Source organism: Diadema antillarum, unplaced genomic scaffold (genome assembly GCF_040938485.1).
Source record: "Diadema antillarum isolate AM-2024a unplaced genomic scaffold, OU_Dant_1.0 seq00000403_RagTag, whole genome shotgun sequence".
NCBI lineage: Eukaryota > Metazoa > Echinodermata > Echinoidea > Diadematoida > Diadematidae > Diadema > Diadema antillarum.
Genome location: NW_027271393.1, coordinates 60588 through 78812, shown reverse-complemented (window position 1 = coordinate 78812; position 18225 = coordinate 60588). Strand labels below are relative to the sequence as shown.

Here is an 18225-nt window from a genome sequence, read left to right as displayed (position 1 = left end):
TCACCAAGAAATCCATCCATACAAGTGGCTTGAATCATTGGCCAATCATGGTGTCCAGACCTGCCTTCACATCCAGTTTTGTGGATACTTGTACTTGGTAAATATTGGCAGGCTGACTAGAAAAAGTGGTGCTTTAAGTTTACCCTGCAATAATCCTGCCACGGTGTGTACACACAGGTACAGTCTGACCTCTCCTATCCGGACATCCAGATAGGGATTTGGCTGGATATGGGAGACTCAATGTTTAATACACGTAGCTGCCGAAGAACGATCGCTGGTACCGTGCCGTACTAATGAAAAAGTTTTCTGTCCATGTTTTTGTGGTGCTTTGAGGGTAGTAAATGTCTCAATGCATGTTTTTTAGATGAAAATTAGATGTGAATGTATGTTAATTATATCATCAATAATATGTAATTCATGTGAGTTTGTGTAGGAATTTTGTTTGAGTTTGAAATTCCCCTTTTCCTTATAATCATTACATCGAAAAAAAAAACTAGAAATGTCGCTATGGCGACTGATGCCTCCGCCATAATGCATGATTCTCCCAATAGGTGTATAGTACAATGTCTTCACAATGTGCGATGACAGTTTCACGTAACTGGCAAAATATCGAAATGACAGGTTTGTCAGAAATATCTTGAATGTTCACTTTCCATGAACTGGGTTTGCTATAATGGTCTATTAAAGAGTGCAGGTACACATATTTGGGGAATTGAAAATTTTTACTTGACTTCTGACCGACCTTATTATAAGTTTAAGCACTGAGTATAATTTTCAAGGTATCAAAGAAAGAGTGTAATTATAGTACAAAATATATCTTCTTTTTTTTTCATTTAAACCTGACCTTTGACCCTTAGCCTTTGACCTTTGACCTTCTGGCTCGAAATTTCCAAGAGAATCTCCATTAAGCAATACATGTACATATATTAAATTTTAAAACTAATAATGCAATAATTGCATATACAATATGTACTAGTATATGAGGGAAATAGTAACATTTTGAAGAGTTGACCTTGACCTTTGACCCCTGACTATTGACCCATGACCCCTAAATTCCCTAGATAATCCCTGCCAGTCAGTACATGCATATAGTTGTACCAAGTTCTATGAAGATACATTGAACCATTTGCGAGAAAAGTGATATTGCAACATTTTCACCTAACTTTTGACCTTTTGACCTTTGAACTTATGACATGAAACTCTCTCTGGAGAATCTTTACACAGTAGTACATGTCTACACTAAGTTTCAAGAAAATAACTGCGGGCATTGCATAGATATGGGGGAAATAGCAACATTTTTAGCATTTGACCTTGACCTTTTGACCTTTGACCTCTTGCCAATGTCACTAAAATGTACTCAACTAATTGTCCCATCTAACATCATCCTTGGACCAAGTTTGGTGAAAGCTGCTTCATCCAGTTTTGAGACTGTACTGTATGTACCAATGTATGCAAAGGTATATAAGGTTGCATGCTTGACTGACAGACAGCAAAGAGACTCGTTTCAGTTTTTGTGAAACCTCTGTCACATAATACGCATCAAGAGATATCCCTCGTAAGCAATATGGCATACTGTATGAGCTCCTTTTGTACTCTTTGGCCCGAATTCACGAAGGTGGTACAAATGAAACCATGGTTTAAACCATGGACAAAAACCATGGAGTGCCAAGTGTTGCACGGAATATTTGTTACGAAATCAGTCTTTTCGTCGATGAAATGATTATTCTGTAACGAAATGACAATATTTTGTAACTAAATGAACATTTCGTCCACGAAATGATAATTTCATTAACGAAACGGTCATTTTGTCGACGAAATGAACAATTTTTTAACGAAATACTCCATGCGACACTTGGCGCTCCATGGTTTTTGTCCATGGTTTCATTTGTACAACCTTCATGAATTCGGGCCTTTATGTGGAAGGAACCCTTGTGAAGAAGATCTCTATTGACAATGCCTCGACATGCTCCAGGACAGGCTACACATGAAGACACGGACGGTGTGATAATTTGTCACAAAAGATATTTCTTGTTTCATCACCTTTACGTATGATGCTGGTTTATTTATCACTCCGCTCTGCAGTTTTCAAAATGCAGGAAAGATTTTGAAGTCTTTTGTGCACATAAGCTGATAGAGAGATATATCTGTCTTGTCCTACACAGTTTGAGAGCAAATTCTTCTTGTGGCATGGGACCAAACCCACAACAGAACAAAACATTTTGTTATGACATGATAACAACTTGTTTTTATATTTGACTTTTTTTTTTTTCATCTAGAAATTCATTCCATTGTGTATCCAATATCCCATTCAACACTGTCACTTGAAATGTATTTCAGTGAGGGGATAACCATAAAATTTCTTTAAAACAATGATTCACACATGAAAGACTGAATCAACAGTAGTATGTCAAGCACAAAGAAGAAGAGCATGGGGATTTATACCAGAATAAGTTAAATATCACATATAAAACAGGACATTGCTGAGAACTGGCACATACTTATGTTTGTTTCAATGGCATTTATTTTTTGATTGATTCTATGAATGTTGAAAAGAGTCTTTGTGAGTCTGATTTCAAGTCCATACAAATCAGTAGGTTATAATTACTACACAAAATATGTTCTGACACTCAAAATTCTATCATATTTTCATTGTCCTGATAACTATGCATGATCAAGGACAGACTGTCACACACAATTCTTCCTATTGCATATGAAATGTATTTTTAACATAAATGTTTAAATGCTTTCACAGCTTTATAACTTGATATTCTGTTCCCAACACATGCGATTGCTGAGAAAATCTACAAAACTATGGTAGTTTGGAGATAGAAGCAGTGCTCCATATTTTTTGTGTATGATCAGAGAGAACTCTCGCTGTGCACACATTTTGTTATGGAAATTGAGTGGCACCACCGCTGTTTGAGCTTTGATAGTTATAAGCAATGGGGAGAATTATTGGCACACATCATGGTGTTAAAGGCACCAACATGCATAGACAAAAATGGTGTATTACATAACACTGGGAGTTGAAAACAAATCAAGTCTGATAAAGAAAGGAATGTCCTTGTATAGTCAGATTCTGGCATGATACTTGCCCCCCCCCCCCCCCCCCCCCAATGTGATTTGTTGTTGTATTGTTAGCCTTCTTGTCAGCTCATGATATTAACATGGCAAGTGAGGGGCATATTCAACTTGGTGGTTAGCAAATCTGCATTACACACATTTAGGGCATCCATTAACCTTGAAGACCAATAATACTAGGCAGGATGAACCAATCCTACTACTGTATTATTTTGCTGCAGATATCATCACCTTGTCCACATTAAATGGATCACTCTGAATGTTGCTATGCAAAAACAGTTCAATTCATTAAATCTGCTCATAATCAGCAAAGGAATACAAAGGACTGCCAATTTGAAACTTAAAGATTAACTTAATCTGTTAAAATGTGTTGCCAATTGGAGGATCCCTTAGGCAGGACAACAAATAGAGCTGCTCTGCTAGAAACAGTCAAGGCCTTTGCATATTAAACAAGATTTTACTATTTGTCCTGACTTGGATGAAAACAGCTAATCCATTTTTTTTTAAAGTAAAAAGAAAAAACAAGAATAAAAGGGCAGACATTACTGACCACTTGCTGTAGCCTTTGGCATGTAGCAACATTAACTGCAATATGTTATAAGCCAAAAGAAAAAAAAATGTATACACAGTGTATATATTTCAGTGTAATATGATTTAAAAATCAGTCTCTCGCTATTATAACTGATGAAATGTGATACAGAGACTGTCTATGCAAATAGAAATAGGACAGTGATTATGGAAGTATTCCGCATTTTGCACACGACCACATATCCATCATAACAAAGAATTAATGCTAACAGACTATACACAAAGTCAGTCTTGCGCATTTACATAATTCTACCCATGTGGTTGTAATGCCTCAAAAAATTTTGACATCTGGAAGGATGAGAAGAGTCTCATAGGGAATGATTTTTCAACTCAAATTTGATTAGCAATTTCAGCTGATGAACAATATTTCAAATGGTATCCTGTACACTTCTATGGAAGAAAACTGCTACACAAAAGATAGTTTGTGTAGCAGTGGTGTAAAAATGAATAGCATATTGCGATGTGATACCAGGAAAATTATTCCCTGTCTCATGAGCAATACTTTGAATCCCTGCTAACCATGGGCCACTACTTAAACCATAGCCTGCAGAGTCTCACCTTCATAATGCAGTGAAATTATATTAATCAAAACACAACATCATAATGCAGGAATGACTGTACATGCACTGGTGTGCACTTAGACCTTTATTCTTCTTTTTTTTTTGGGGGGGGGGGGCGACACAGGACACATGCAGGTGGCAGTAGTTTTTTTTTGTGTGTGTTCTTTTAGTTCACAAGCCACAACTGAATTGTGAAAGTCAACAACAACAAAAACAGCACTTACAGCATTCAAAAATATCTGGGCCTACGTGCCAACTGGACGTTGTCATATCACTTCCCCAGTCAGCACCTTTGATGGAACTAGCTCACCAGCAATCAGGATTTCGTCTTACTGCCAATGCTAGGAGGAAGCTTTTGCTGTCAGGTACTATTTGGTTAGTCTAAATGCAATGGAACTTGATAGTTTATTCTTCTGAAATCATATTTAGTTTTGGTTTTGTTCTGTTCTTATTATGCATGTCAACACAAAGCATGTTGGAGCCTATGCAGCAGAAAGTCTGATCACGTTTACCCAACAAAGTTTTGGTCAGTCAGGATTTCGTCTCACTGCCAATGGTAGAAAGAAGCTTTTTCTGTTGGATGCTGTTTGATTGATCTAAAATGCAATGAAGATTTACCAGCATGCACAGTTTAATCTTCTGAAATGTTATTATGCTGTGTTTTTGTTTTGTTTTTCATGATGCATGTTCCATACAAAGCAAGCCTATTCAGTAGTAAGTCCAGACATGTCTATCCTCCAAAGTCATGATTGTCATCTGGTAAAGAGATTTATCAGAACATATAGCGGAGTGGAATTTAGCATAGGTTGATGTGCAACATACTCTCAACTGTCTTTATGAGTTTTACCAGTGCAAAATTGACCATGCATGCCCATATATTGTTACTGTGCCACAGGAGCACCTTTGTTTATAAATCTCCTCTTGACAAACGTTGTAGTTTGGGCAGCGGAAGACAGGTTGGTTGCACACGTGACATTGGTAGCTCTTGAAGAAACAAATTTGTGATGAACATTACATTGTCGGTACCGATGTTCAAATCTTAGTTTGTGCCCAGTGCACAGTGACTGACTGGTCATCTTGGTCTATGTCCATTGTACAATGACCTGTGCCACCAGCTGTCCACATTGGGGTAAGTGGAATAGTCCCTTTTGCCAAGAGCCTTAAACATGGCACCGAGTTTCTTTTCCATGGCGGCAGACCGCTTCCGTCCTTTGCCGTGGACAGAGCCCACTAGAAGGGCCCCCAGGCCCCAAGAGTGGACTCTGCTGCTGTCCCCATCGCACTGGTAGAACTCCAGCTGGTCCATGGTCTTGACGGCCTCACGAGACAGGCGACGCAGGCGGTCCACCAGGTTGCCCGTGACGTTCTTGCAGGTGTTCAATTCCAACTCCAGGGGGTTCTCAATGTAGAGGGGGAGGGCCTTTCCTGTGACTGGCTTTAGGTAGGTTGACCCATGGTGGACTGAGAGGGCGTACTTCTCAAAGGGGAAGGATGCACAAAAGTGGAAGAATTCTCTCAGCAGCTCCGCTTTGGTGAAAGGATAAGAGGGGAAAAAAATTAAAAAGGGCAAGTTAATTTCATCCATCACACAAGTTCTTATATTCATTTGTGGGTGGGGATATATATATATATATATATATATATATATATATATATATATATATATATATCGTCGCTGGGGTGACAAGACCTCGTATCTGCAATTTTGGTGAAAATTATTTTTTTGCATGTATGGTCAAATAATCGGTCAAGTGATGTCCTGTCCAAATCCTAGTTGTCTTACCCCAAAAATGAAGGCACCATGGCACGTTAAAGGAACGGGTTTCCCATTCGGTATAGTGCTTTGGCCGCCATGTTTTTTGGCTCTCCTGAACATTTGACATTTTGTAGATACGAGGTCTTGTCACCCCAGCGACGATATATATATATCTACTTCCCAGTATGTGCTCTTAATTCTCTATCTATTCTTATACTTAGTCATTCATTCTGTACGTATCTACAGATATGTTTGATAATAATCTATAATACTGAGATATTGGGTGATTTCAAGTTACCGATCAAAATTATCGATCACCAGCACTAGGTGTTGGAATCCCAGCACCGCGAGCTCCGCGGGAATTGCGCGACAAAAAAAGTGATAGCGTGTGATTACAGTCAAATATTAAAAGATATAGCCAAAACTGCTTAGTTTTAGAGACATAGTGAGGAAAACAAATTAAAATGCCACAAATTTCATCCACTCCCCAAAATACAACTATCTTAATTTTGCTCCCAGGCTCAGATCTATAAAGCCATGTCGAGAGTGTTCGAGTACGTTACATGGGCGACCACTGTATTAGCATACACTTTGCACGTAAAACGTGCATCTATTATGGACGTGAATATGAGTCTCGCACGGCAACGCTAACATCAGCACTGAACTTGAAATGACGAAACTGATAATCCCTAGGGGCTAGTGTTAGTCAATGGGGAAAAAGCACGTAAATCGCTAACACAAACGGCCGAGCTCGGTTCAGCAGACGACATTCAACACCGAGCCCAGCACCAGCAACCGAAAATACATCATAATTTTGAGGTCAACTCCCAACACCGACGTGATTTCAAGTTCGGTTTTATCGCCAGTGCTACTAGTGCTGAGATAGCACTAGCACTAGCACTAGCACCGAACTTGAAATCACCCATTGCCTATTACAAACTGAACAATGTGCTATTCCTTAGTTGACCTGTTATGTGTCTGGCCAATTAGCTGAACTTGTACAGCTTTTTAATCAGCATTAGGTATTAAAGGACAAGTTCACCTTCATAAACATAAGGATTGAGAGAATGTAGCAATATTAGTAGAACACATCAGTGAAAGTTTGAGGAAAATCAGACAATCCGTTCAAAAGTTATGAATTTTTGAAGTTTTTGTGCAGTAACCGCTGGATGAGAAGACTACTGCAGTGTATGTATAACTTAGATGTCACATGCGTACAACAATATAAGGAAAATATAAAGAGAATTTCACAAAATTCCATCTTTTGAAACAAGGCAATCGCCAAATTGTGTCTCGCCCATTCGCGTACAAGGAATTAATATTTTTTATAACTCCCAGAAGTCAATTGACCTGCTTATGACCTTTGACCTTGTGGTGACCTTCAATACCCTAAGGGACATTTACCATCCAAGTTTGGTCACAAACAGACAAAGGGATCAAAAGTAATGAGCCACAATCACAACGTGCCATAAAAACATAACATTGGGCTCTGAAAGTTTGTTGTCCCCTGTCTGTGACCTTTGACCTTGTGACGACTTTCACCTCCCCAAGGGACATGTTCCATCCAAGTTTGGTCACAAATGGACAAAGGGATCAAAAGTTATGAGCCATAAACGAAATGCACCCTAAAAACTTAACATTCGGCCCTAAAAGTTCGTTGACCCCTGTCTGTAACCTTTGACCTTGTGGTTACCTTCAACTTCCCAAGAGACATCTACCATCACCCAAGTTTGATTGCCATTGTAGCAACATGTGCTGAGTTATGTGTGATCAGAGAGTCTTGCTAGTAAACTTTAACGTATGACCTCAAATGACCTTTGACCTTATCATGTGACCTCTTACGGCACCATAACATGAAGGTACCCCAAGTGCATCCATCACCCAAGTTTGATTGCTATTGTAGCAACATGTGTCGAGTTACGAGTGATAAGAGAGTCTTGCAAGTAAACTTTAACGTATGACCTCAAATGACCTTTGACCGTATCCTGTGACCTCCAACGGCACCATAACATGAAGGTACCCCCAGTGCATCTATGACCCAAGTTAGGTTGTAATCCAAGCAACTTATGTGAAGTTATTTGTCAAAAGAGAGTCTTGCAGGTAAACTTTAACATAGAAAAGAGGGTCTTGCACATACCCTTTAATATATGACCTCAAATGACCTTTGACCTCATCACATGACCTCTGACAACACCATAACATGAAGATACCCCTAGTGCTTCTATCACCCAAGTGTGGCTGCCATTGCTGTAACAGTTGCCAAGTTATGCATCATAAGAGAGTCTTGCAGGTAAACTTTAACATTTGTGACGGACGACGGACGACGGACGGACGACGGACGGACGACGGACGGACGCCATTTGGATCCCTTAGTCTCGCCTTCACCTCCGGTGGGCGAGACAAAAAGTACACATTCCCCTGACTCGTTACCGACATATGTTATGAGTAATATCATTCCCCCCGCCTTTACAAAGAGGCAAGTCAAGTGCTCTTTTATTATGCGAAAAAAGTGAAAATATGTTGAATTTTCTTTTACATTTTCTTTATACTGTTGTACGCATATGACTCACAAGCTGTAGTAGTCTCCTCATCCAGCGGTTCTAACACAAAAATTTTTAAAATTCATAACTTTTGCATCGATTGTCCAATTTTCCTCAAACTTTCACTGATGTGTTCTACTATTATTGTTGCATTCTCTCAATCCTTATGTTTATGAAGGTGAACTTGTCCTTTAAATCCCTCCAAACTTGACCAGGGTGAACAGTTAGCAAGCCCACTCAGGTGTAGCAAAGTGCTTCACTTTAACAAGAAGGCCATAGTGACAAAGAGGGATTTAGGGGATTAGGTAATCTCTATTCATTGATAATTAGTTTCAAGACTGTGCCAGATGGCAGAGAAAGAAAGTGCTCCAGCCTGTGGCAAACAAAGCATAGTATGAAAGGGTTACGCAAAGGAATAGAACACTAAATTCTCAAAGAATCAAAACCTTGAACCTTGAAGTAGTAATCCCTTTCAGCAGTTCCTTGAAACTTTCCCGGGATGGTAGAAGTGTCGTGCGTCAGTGAGAGGTGACATGGTGAACAGGATAATTTTAAATGTCACTAATGTACGATAAAAGTGACGGTGCATAGTGCTAGTAAAAAAACATGCATCTTTTCTTAGAGCATGTGTGACCCAACAGGAGGCTGCATCAAAAGAGACATCACAATAAGGTATATTCATTAAAGGCACAATGCTATTGCATACACACTACAGATATCCCTCTTTTTCAATGTCACATGATTGACCTAATTTGTTAAATATATGTGTTAATCTATGTCTTTGGAAAGTACTATGTTTATCCTTGGGTGTAGAGAGGTGTCTACTTGTATGAACCATCTGACAAAGTTGACAAGCCACTTCTTACTTGGAGTCTCTGTGTTCCTAGAGGCAGGTATGTGAGGTGCATTGGAGAAGACTAGCTCAACATCCTTCTCCTCCTCCTCCATGCCTTCAAGGGCGGGCTCTGCAAGACCAAAGTGAACACCATTCAACAAGGACTTAATTTGAGAAGGTTCATGTTCTAGACTCTACCCTATTGACACTAAATTCTTTTAAGATTTTGTCCACAATACTTTTCCCAGCACAATGCCAAAAAGCCAAAAAGATTTGGCTCACAAAAGCACATTCTATGCAGCTCCCTAGTATTCAGATTAGAATGTGGGGGCTTCAGGAGCCAGGGGTGCAGTACCCACAATAGAAATGAAATGGAATTACTGACAACTGTGTCACAAATATGAGAAAATTAGTGTAGGTATCCACTCCACTTTATTTCAATGTTTCAATATTTGGCTCTTTACTACTTTGGATTTTTCTATGACCACAGACTAAGAATATCTTCAGATGGGCAGAGTTCCCCTTTCTCACAGCCATTTTGTAACTTTAAATAGTTCAGAAGAGATTTACAGCCTCATGACAACTTCCCTTTCCTGTCAAATCATCCAAAGCAAACATCTACCACCATAAATCCCTTCCAGGATAAGAATTCCCATGGCTAATGACCAAACCCAATTACCAAATAGGTTAATAAATCTCTGAAGCAATTGTCTCCAGGTATAATGCCCTGCAGTTACCCTTTGTGCAGCTGGTTGTGGGGGGGGGGGATTGCTCAAGTTTTGGGGCATAGTCTAAGTCTTGCTGGCTTACAAAAAGAAAGAAAAAATCACACTGGACTGATATTCATTTCCTCAAAGTCTATGCTGTGGTGTTGGCAAAGACATGGTTTCACTAACTTACCAAACAGGGCAATTTTACTGAGAGCTGGGAGTACAGGCTCTGGCCGTGTTTGTAGGAAGAAGAGAACGAGTAGTGTCAGTGGGTAGTTAGTGATCCAATACCCTGGGTTGCTGTGCGTTATACCATTCAGTCTCGCCCAGTGACGCACCATGAACACCAGAGGGCGCACTCGTGGATCCAGGCGGCCGTATATGTAGAGCATTTCAGAGCTCTTCAAAGCTATCCTAAGGTGAATCAAGATTACATAGGAAGAAATCATTTTCACTGATGGTCCCTTTGAAAAATCCAAGAACATTTCTTCTTCTTTTTTGTAATGTATGGACTGTCTATTTAAATCTAAATTTTGAAGAAAAAAATAAATAAATAGTGAACAAATATGTGAAAGCTAGCAAGATGAAATATATATTCTGTATGAAATCCAACATCTGTTATCCACCCATGTCAGAACCAGCACCCATCCAGATAAGCCATCTGGCCGGATATGGGAAAAACAACATTTCTGCACATGTTCAATCCCATGTAACTACAAACAGAGTGGTAGCTTGGCAGGTAGTGTACACCGCAACAGGGATGAAATCTATGATAGCCTACTTATAATTAGAGTCCACTTTTATAGAAATTGAAAATTCTAATGTAATATTCACATGTTTCCATTGGGAATACACTAGGAAAATTGTGTGAGATTAGTAAGAGTTCTAATTGAGTTAAAATCCCTTTTTTTTTCATCCTTCACGGCATGAACGCATCCAGATGAAAGAGAAGTCCAGATAAGAGACGGCTGGATAGTCAAGGTCAGAATGTAATTATAGGGATATAAGCCAATAAATTGAAAAAGAACAGATTGTTTAATATTGTAACATATTTTACCAATGCTTTTGCAACATTATGCTGATCAAAAAAGAAACAAAAACAAAACAAAACAAAACGGAAGCAAATTGAATTTCTTTTATACCTTCCAAAATTTGTATTAAACAAAGTAAGAAGCAGAATCTTTCCTTGCCATACATGGATTTCTTGAGAAACTTTATAGTAACAGGATTGTTCAGTCATGGACACAAGATTGACCACTGACCTGTTATCCCCCGTAAGGTCACAGGCCAGCCCCGTGGCCTGGTGCTTGAACTTGACCAGAGGACATCTGGCACGGAGTATCCTTGTGACAAAACTACACTGTGGGACATGTCTCTCCAGAAACTCTGCCAACGTGAAGAGGGTGGACTGAGTGGCAGCACGCTCGCTGTGAGCTGACTGCCTGTCGTAGCTGAGCTTGTATGTATTCCTGCCCTGTCGTGGAAATGTGTGAGGAGAGAAGTGCATGAAAAAAGGCTGTTTGATTGATGACAGGGAGATGATTGGTTATTTGTACAAGACATTGCAAGCATTGCAACTTATTGACAATTGCCCTACATCGACATAAATAAAGCACTGAATTGATCAGGAGGTCGTAGGTTCGAATCCTGCTGGAGTACATATGGCCACAATTTCTTTTATCATGGCTACCCAAATGCTGATCAATTCAATGCTTATTTACGTTGATGCAGGGCAATGCGAATTTGATGGCTACCTATTCACATGGACCTTTTTGGGTTTGCTGTAAAGGCTTTTAAAGGGGCCCTGAAATCCAAATGCATGTTGATTTATGATACCCTCGACATCACTTTTGCGGTGAAACGAATATCTAGAAACATTCCATATATTTTTAATGATTTTTTTCTTCTATTTTTCTTCAGATTACTTGGGAATGCCCACAAAAAATCCTTCCAAACCAATCAATATTCATATTCTTGAGATTACATCATCTGTCAATCATTGCTAAAGTGCTGAAATGTTTAAAAAAGACATTTGAATGCAACTTCCCCTCGACTCATCATAACTTTCATGTTTCTGTCATATTAATGTGACTAACAAAAGACATGGCGAGGGAACATGCAAGTTATGCTGAGTCGAGGGGAAGTTGCATTCCAATGTCTTTTGTTAAACATTTCAGCACTTGGGCGTTCCCAAATAATCTGAAGAAAAATAAAAGAAAAAAATCATTAAAAATATATGGAATGATTCTAGATATTCGTTTCACCGCTAAAGTGATGTTGAGGGTATCATAAATCAACACAGATCAACGTGCATTTGGATTTCAGGGCCCCTTTAATGGCAGTGATTCCATCTGGTTTACATGGAAAAGATGTATTGAAAACCAGGGTCAGAATGTGTTTCCCATCTGCAAGGACTAAGTAATTCTTTTTTTGGATGACACATTTCAACACAAATGCTACTCCCAGAGACAGGCTCAGGTCATCTTGACTGCAGTGACAGCCTTCAGCTCAGGGTCAGTGCAAAACACTCTCTTTTTTAAACACCAGAACATTATTATTATTTTTTTTTTGATTTTGATTTACATGATATATTTTATTATTATTTTCATCATCATCATCATCATCATCATTATCATCATCAATATCATCATTATTATTATTATCATTATTATCATTATCATTATCATTACTATCATTATCATCATCAATCATCATCATCATCATCAACATCATTATTATTATCATTATCATTATCATCATCATTATTATTATCATCATCATCATCATCATCATCATCATCATCATCAACATCATCATCATCATCCTCATCATCCTCATCATCCTCATCATCATTATTATTACAACTACTACTGTGTTTGTCAGCTGATGAAACCAGTAAGTGGCACCAGAAATGTAAACTGGACCTCCCCCCCCCCCCCCCTCCTTACTTTGAAAAATATGGCACTGGCCCTGTATATTCATGGAACCTTTGAAGTTCTAGAACCCAAAGTCCACTTCCATTACTCATCACTGGAATGGCTACATCACTTGTACACTTATGGAAGCATGATAGAGTTGTCACCTTATGTTTGCTCACTGAGCTTATCACATACACTGTATGTTTGTCTTAAAAAAACAACAACAAAAAACAAAGTGATATGAGGTCAAAACTCAGACAGAAATCTCATGTCTGAGGGTATGAATCCCTCTACACCTGATAAAGCCAGTTGCCTTCAAAGGGTTAAAGACCATATTTAAATTGAACTGCTGATAGGTTACCTGTTTCTGTGGAACGACACCCTGTGCCGTACCCCTGTCAAGGTACATGTCTACATCACAGCTCCGCTTGCCGAAGCCATTGACAGACGAACCGAACGGATGGAGCGTCGCGTCCGGAAGGATGCGCTGGAAAGCCTCCTCCATCAGGGAGCAGGCCAGGAACCGGAGCCTGGTCTCGGCATCTCTCAGCTCCTGATTACGGACAAGCAACTCCAACTGCTCATCCACCTGATTTGACAGCGGTATTATAGGAGGTATTCATGCAGAAGAAGTCTAAGTTAGTTCGGTCACCAAATGTGCATGGAATCGTACATCTTGCAAAACATGTAATTTCTTCAATATGATGTTGTTTCATCACCAAGCTGGATCTCATGGTGCATCAATGACACATACTTCATGAGCTTAACATCTAAATTTCTTGATACATACAAAAACGAAGAATATGAGAAAAACTTATTTTGTTTTATTTCTATATACTTACTTTGCCAATAATGGCTGTCTGAAATCAATGACTGAAGTAAAATATTGCGATTCTCCTAGCTCGTCACTGACACACAATTTACATATTTGTGCACCTGTATGAATCTTTGGCGGCGTTTTGATTGGAATGTTATATATTGAGTCTGTAATTATCACTTGTTATAAATTGATAATGCATTCCAGAGAGTATAACCATTTTCTTCGACCTTAAAGAAAAAAAAGAAAGAAAAGATTTACAAAATAACCTATATACAAGTTTTCACAACATAGTCTACATCAAAAGGAAGACGTTGCTGTTGGGTTGAAAACCCAGGGCATTCAAGATTAGAATGCTCCACATGGTTAACACAAAAATTGCCATAATGTTTATATAAGAGGAGATAAAAATGAAATACAACATTGGACACTTATGTCAGAAAGTGAACAATGATGTACTGCAGATGTCTGACAAACAATAAAAAGTGAAAGTTAATTAATTCTTGTATCTACTTGTTTTTATTGCAACTGATTGACAAATTGCCCTACACTGATGTAAATAAGCACCAATTAATCAGTGTTTTAGGAGTAGTCATGATAAAAAAAAATTCCATACCAATACTTTTTTTTAATCAGTGCTACTGCTAACACATTGATTAATCGGTGCTAATCTACATTGATGTAGGGCAATTTGTCACTCAGTTTCTATGTAGTGAAAGCTGTATGTGCAACCTGAACTTACAGTCTTTGCCTGGGCAAAGGAGAAGAGGAGCTCGGAGCTGTTCAGGTCTTTATTCAAGATGGTTGGTTCTTCCTTGACTCCTAGCGTCTTCTCCCTCTGCTTTAGCAGTCGTGAAAAACTGAGGAACCTCGTCTCCGCCACCTCCTTGCTGTGTTGACTGCCAGGCCTGCCATCCGAGTTGTGGGCTTTCTGGCTGATTTGCTGAACAGTGTCCGGGCTGCTAAACTCCACCACAACATAATGAGCTTGCTGGCAAAGGAAAGTAGATATGAACTGAGTATTGACAACTGTAAAAAAAGAAAGAATTACTGAAAAAGAAAATAGTGGTGAAGGAAAGAGATTTTTCCGTGTTTTCTTTCCTAAAAGCTTCGAGTTAAAAAATAGATATAGTTCAATACAAAATAAAGATTAATTTTCATGCTACAACAACCTAACAGTGTACTTATACACATTTCAGAACAGTCAGCATAGTCTGTGTACATGTACCAGTTTCCTAGTATGGTATTTATCCCTTTTGTTTGTTTGTGAACTGTCACTTATTTCATGTGGTTGTTTCCTCAGCATGAAACCCTGTTGTCCACATTATAGACACATCGAAGAATGCAGTTGGTATGTGCCCTACATATCTCCTTACAAAGGAAGTTACCCATTCATGCACACTATATATCAAAATATCATTTGCTTTGATGCCTTTTCATAAGGAATTGAGAGTCACTAAAAATATCATCATCATAGTCATGTGGTCAACACTGCTGTTTTGAATGGCCCAAACATGTAGGATGCCACAGCAGATGTAAACAGAAGATTCAGATCATTATGCAGTTACTAATATACTATCTTTCAATCTACTTGTACTGCTGATTTTTAAATGTAAGACAAAATTGAATCAAGAAAGGCTGAATTCCCCACACCCCCCCCCCCCAAAAAAAAAGACAACCAAATCATCAAAAATATGTAAAAAAAACCAACAACAAACAAACAAACAAACAAAAAACAAACAAACATGCGTAACCTCATCCATAGCTCATCCTTCTCATACTACGCCAATCCATTCTTAACCTGTTGAGGATGGACTGATTTTGCTACTACACGCATTTCTCATAGACACCTGCCGAGTATACTTGGGACTAGTCCTCAACGGGTTAGTGGCTGGCACACTTCTCACCTTCTGGAAGTATGTAAAGTAGTGTTTGACTCTTCCCTGACTGTTGCAATACTGCAGAAGGCTATCCAAGGGTGTGTCCTTGGAGAGACGGACAAGAAGACTCCTGGAGGCTTGGTGCTTTCTGGATTGCGTCATGTCATGGAAGACAGTGGCAAAGGAGCCCGAAGAACCTGAAGTACATGTAGCAAAATTTGACATTCAAATCTATACTAGTGAACATATTACATCAGTGCTATTTTGTACAAGGGAAAACAATGAAGTATCTTAACTGAAACTCAGATGTCCATCTGAATAATGAATACTAATCTTGGCGTCACATGGTTATTCCTATAGTCCTGTTGTAAACATCCATATTGAGCTAATTTTGCAAGGGGAAGGCAGTAAAGCTTAAAAGTGCAATTTCACATCATTTTCCTTTTGGCATGCAAGAGAGTAAAAAAGAAAAAGACAAATAAAGAGCAGATGTTCTCTGAGATCATGTACACATTTGAATTTTCACTCATTTCAAGTACAATCAATCACAATCTGCTGTAGATTCAGATACCGGTACTTACCTTTAATTCTACTGAACCAGCTGTATTTTCCTAGGGCAGTACATTCTACATTGACCTCAAACCATAGCTACATTAGATCTTTTCTTTGCCAAGAAATGCCCTCTGCAAACTGTTATCCCAACTCCCCCCCCCCCCCCCCCCCCCCCCGGTGAAAGATTTTATTGGAGATTTTAGTCCTTACGCACTTTGTATCGTAGTACAACTTACACAGCGCATGCGCTAACAGCCTTGCTGTCAATCGGGTATGGATAAAACATAGCACATATTATAATACACAATGTATGCATGTGGAAAAAAAAAGAAGCAGGACGGCTTGCTGAGAACTGAAATTAATATTAATTCGCGCATGCTCAGATCATTTTTCTTACGTGATATGTTCAAAATGGTGAACCGCATCTCGAGTGGGGATCCCGGAGATGGTCCCAAAGATGGTGACGATTAATCTTGTTTTCGCACATCGCATGCGCACAAATTTCAAATCCATTGACCGGATAAGATGTCTGTGTGCGCATGCGCTGGCTGTCAATTCAGTGTAGCTCTCCCAGGTTCCTCTGGACAGAGTCACATTAAGTCATCAATTTGAACAGAAAGGGACTTTTGGCAGAACCAAATGTTGCCCAAAGCCTGTTGTCAATACTTCCTTCAACTTCACTGGTTACGTCTTCAAATTGAAGAAATTTTTCGATTTTAAGTTGATATCTATCCGCGATACTACCCTGTCATGATCCTGAATGCTATAGTCCGCAGCCCCATTACGCTATGCGTCTGGGGCTGCTGGTCCCAGTTAGGCATACCCGTGCTCTAGCACTTGTGTACAGCGACAAGGCTGTGTATAAAAACTAGCATAGCCAGCAGTAGTAAATACAAGTAAACGTAGACCTACAGTAGGCCTACTTAATTTTACTAACAAATGTTAGAAATCTAACAAAAGTTAGACCCTAGTTTACACGCGTGTGCAGCAGGAGGAGCGAAACTGCATTTAAATCACTTACAATACAAGGTCACGCCTTTAGAAACTCAATTTAAAGGGTGTGTACAGTTCTGGTTGAGGTGAGGATTTAGCTTTAAGTCTTTGATAGTTTGAACGGTTTGCGAGATATTCAGAAACCACTCTAGAGTAAAATATCCCGTTTGCGGCAGTTTAAGCATTGTTAAGGGTTTTTCCAACTTGTAAACAAATCAGGCAAATTATTTTCAACCATTCCATATATCATAGACAAGATTATTCATTAACGCAATTGTTTTCATAAAAGAAATTTACCATTGACCAACGCAGTTTTCATGATTTACCAGGGCAAAACCCGGCACAATTTTCGCCGATAAGGGCGATATGCGACGTAGTATTTCTGCTTGCGGCACGATGTACAATCCCTAGGCAATATGCGCGTGCTCCGCGATCTTTAGCTAAACGCCTTCATATGTCTCGCGAACATTGCATAAGCGCCAATTCCCACTGCGAAAGCACGTGAAAATAGCGTGCGCACATGCATTGGCCGCAAACAAGATCGCAATTCTGGCGGTGTTGTTGATGTCTTTCTCGTGTTTTTCTCATTTTTTTTCGATGGTAACATCCACTTTCCGAAAAAAATGGCGGCCCACATCGGCTCGCGAAAGTTCTATTTTACGTGAGGATATCTTTTCAAATTCCATGAACATCGAGAAAACTACAAAAAATCCAGTTTCTTGGACCATTGTTTCTTAACCGCTATGTTAAGAAGTACCGAAAACTTTTGGATGCGATATGTTGTCATTTAGGTGAGAAAATTTCACTTTCGTCAGAGATCATGCCTATTTTATCGGTTGGTTTTTGTTGATTGCTAGTGTGTTAGTATATGTGTAGTGTGCATGTAACAGTGCAATGCTGTGTTTAGCGGTATATTACCGTGTATGTTGTACCTGCCGCGAACAGCTGCACGGCCGCTTACTGCCGCAGTTACTCTATAGATATCAAAGAGCATG

General features: G+C 39.2%; 1 protein-coding gene across 1 annotated transcript; it reads right to left on the bottom strand.

Annotated features, from left to right (window-relative positions):
- Positions 1-4380: 4380 nt before the first annotated feature.
- LOC139732179 (poly(A) RNA polymerase, mitochondrial-like) lies at positions 4381-15847 on the bottom strand. The gene is made up of 7 exons (XM_071643052.1): positions 15713-15847; positions 14548-14796; positions 13350-13577; positions 11333-11544; positions 10261-10484; positions 9392-9490; positions 4381-5756 (listed from the first exon to the last, which is right to left on the bottom strand). Exons 1-7 carry the CDS (start codon positions 15845-15847, stop codon positions 5302-5304), a joined length of 1602 nt encoding a protein of 533 aa, XP_071499153.1. The 3' UTR covers positions 4381-5301.
- Between the last annotated feature and the right edge of the window lie 2378 nt (positions 15848-18225).

Bases quoted from the DNA above. Each gene is read 5' to 3' on its own strand.
- LOC139732179 (XM_071643052.1), bottom strand. From the start codon at position 15,847: ATGACGCAATCCAGAAAGCACCAAGCCTCCAGGAGTCTTCTTGTCCGT. The intron at 13,578-14,547 runs GTAAGTTCAGGT...CTGTCAAATCAG, and splicing joins CCTTTGCCCAGGCAAAGACT to GTGGATGAGCAGTTGGAGTT. The intron at 5,757-9,391 runs GTAAGAAGTGGC...CTTTCACCAAAG, and splicing joins TAGGAACACAGAGACTCCAA to CGGAGCTGCTGAGAGAATTC.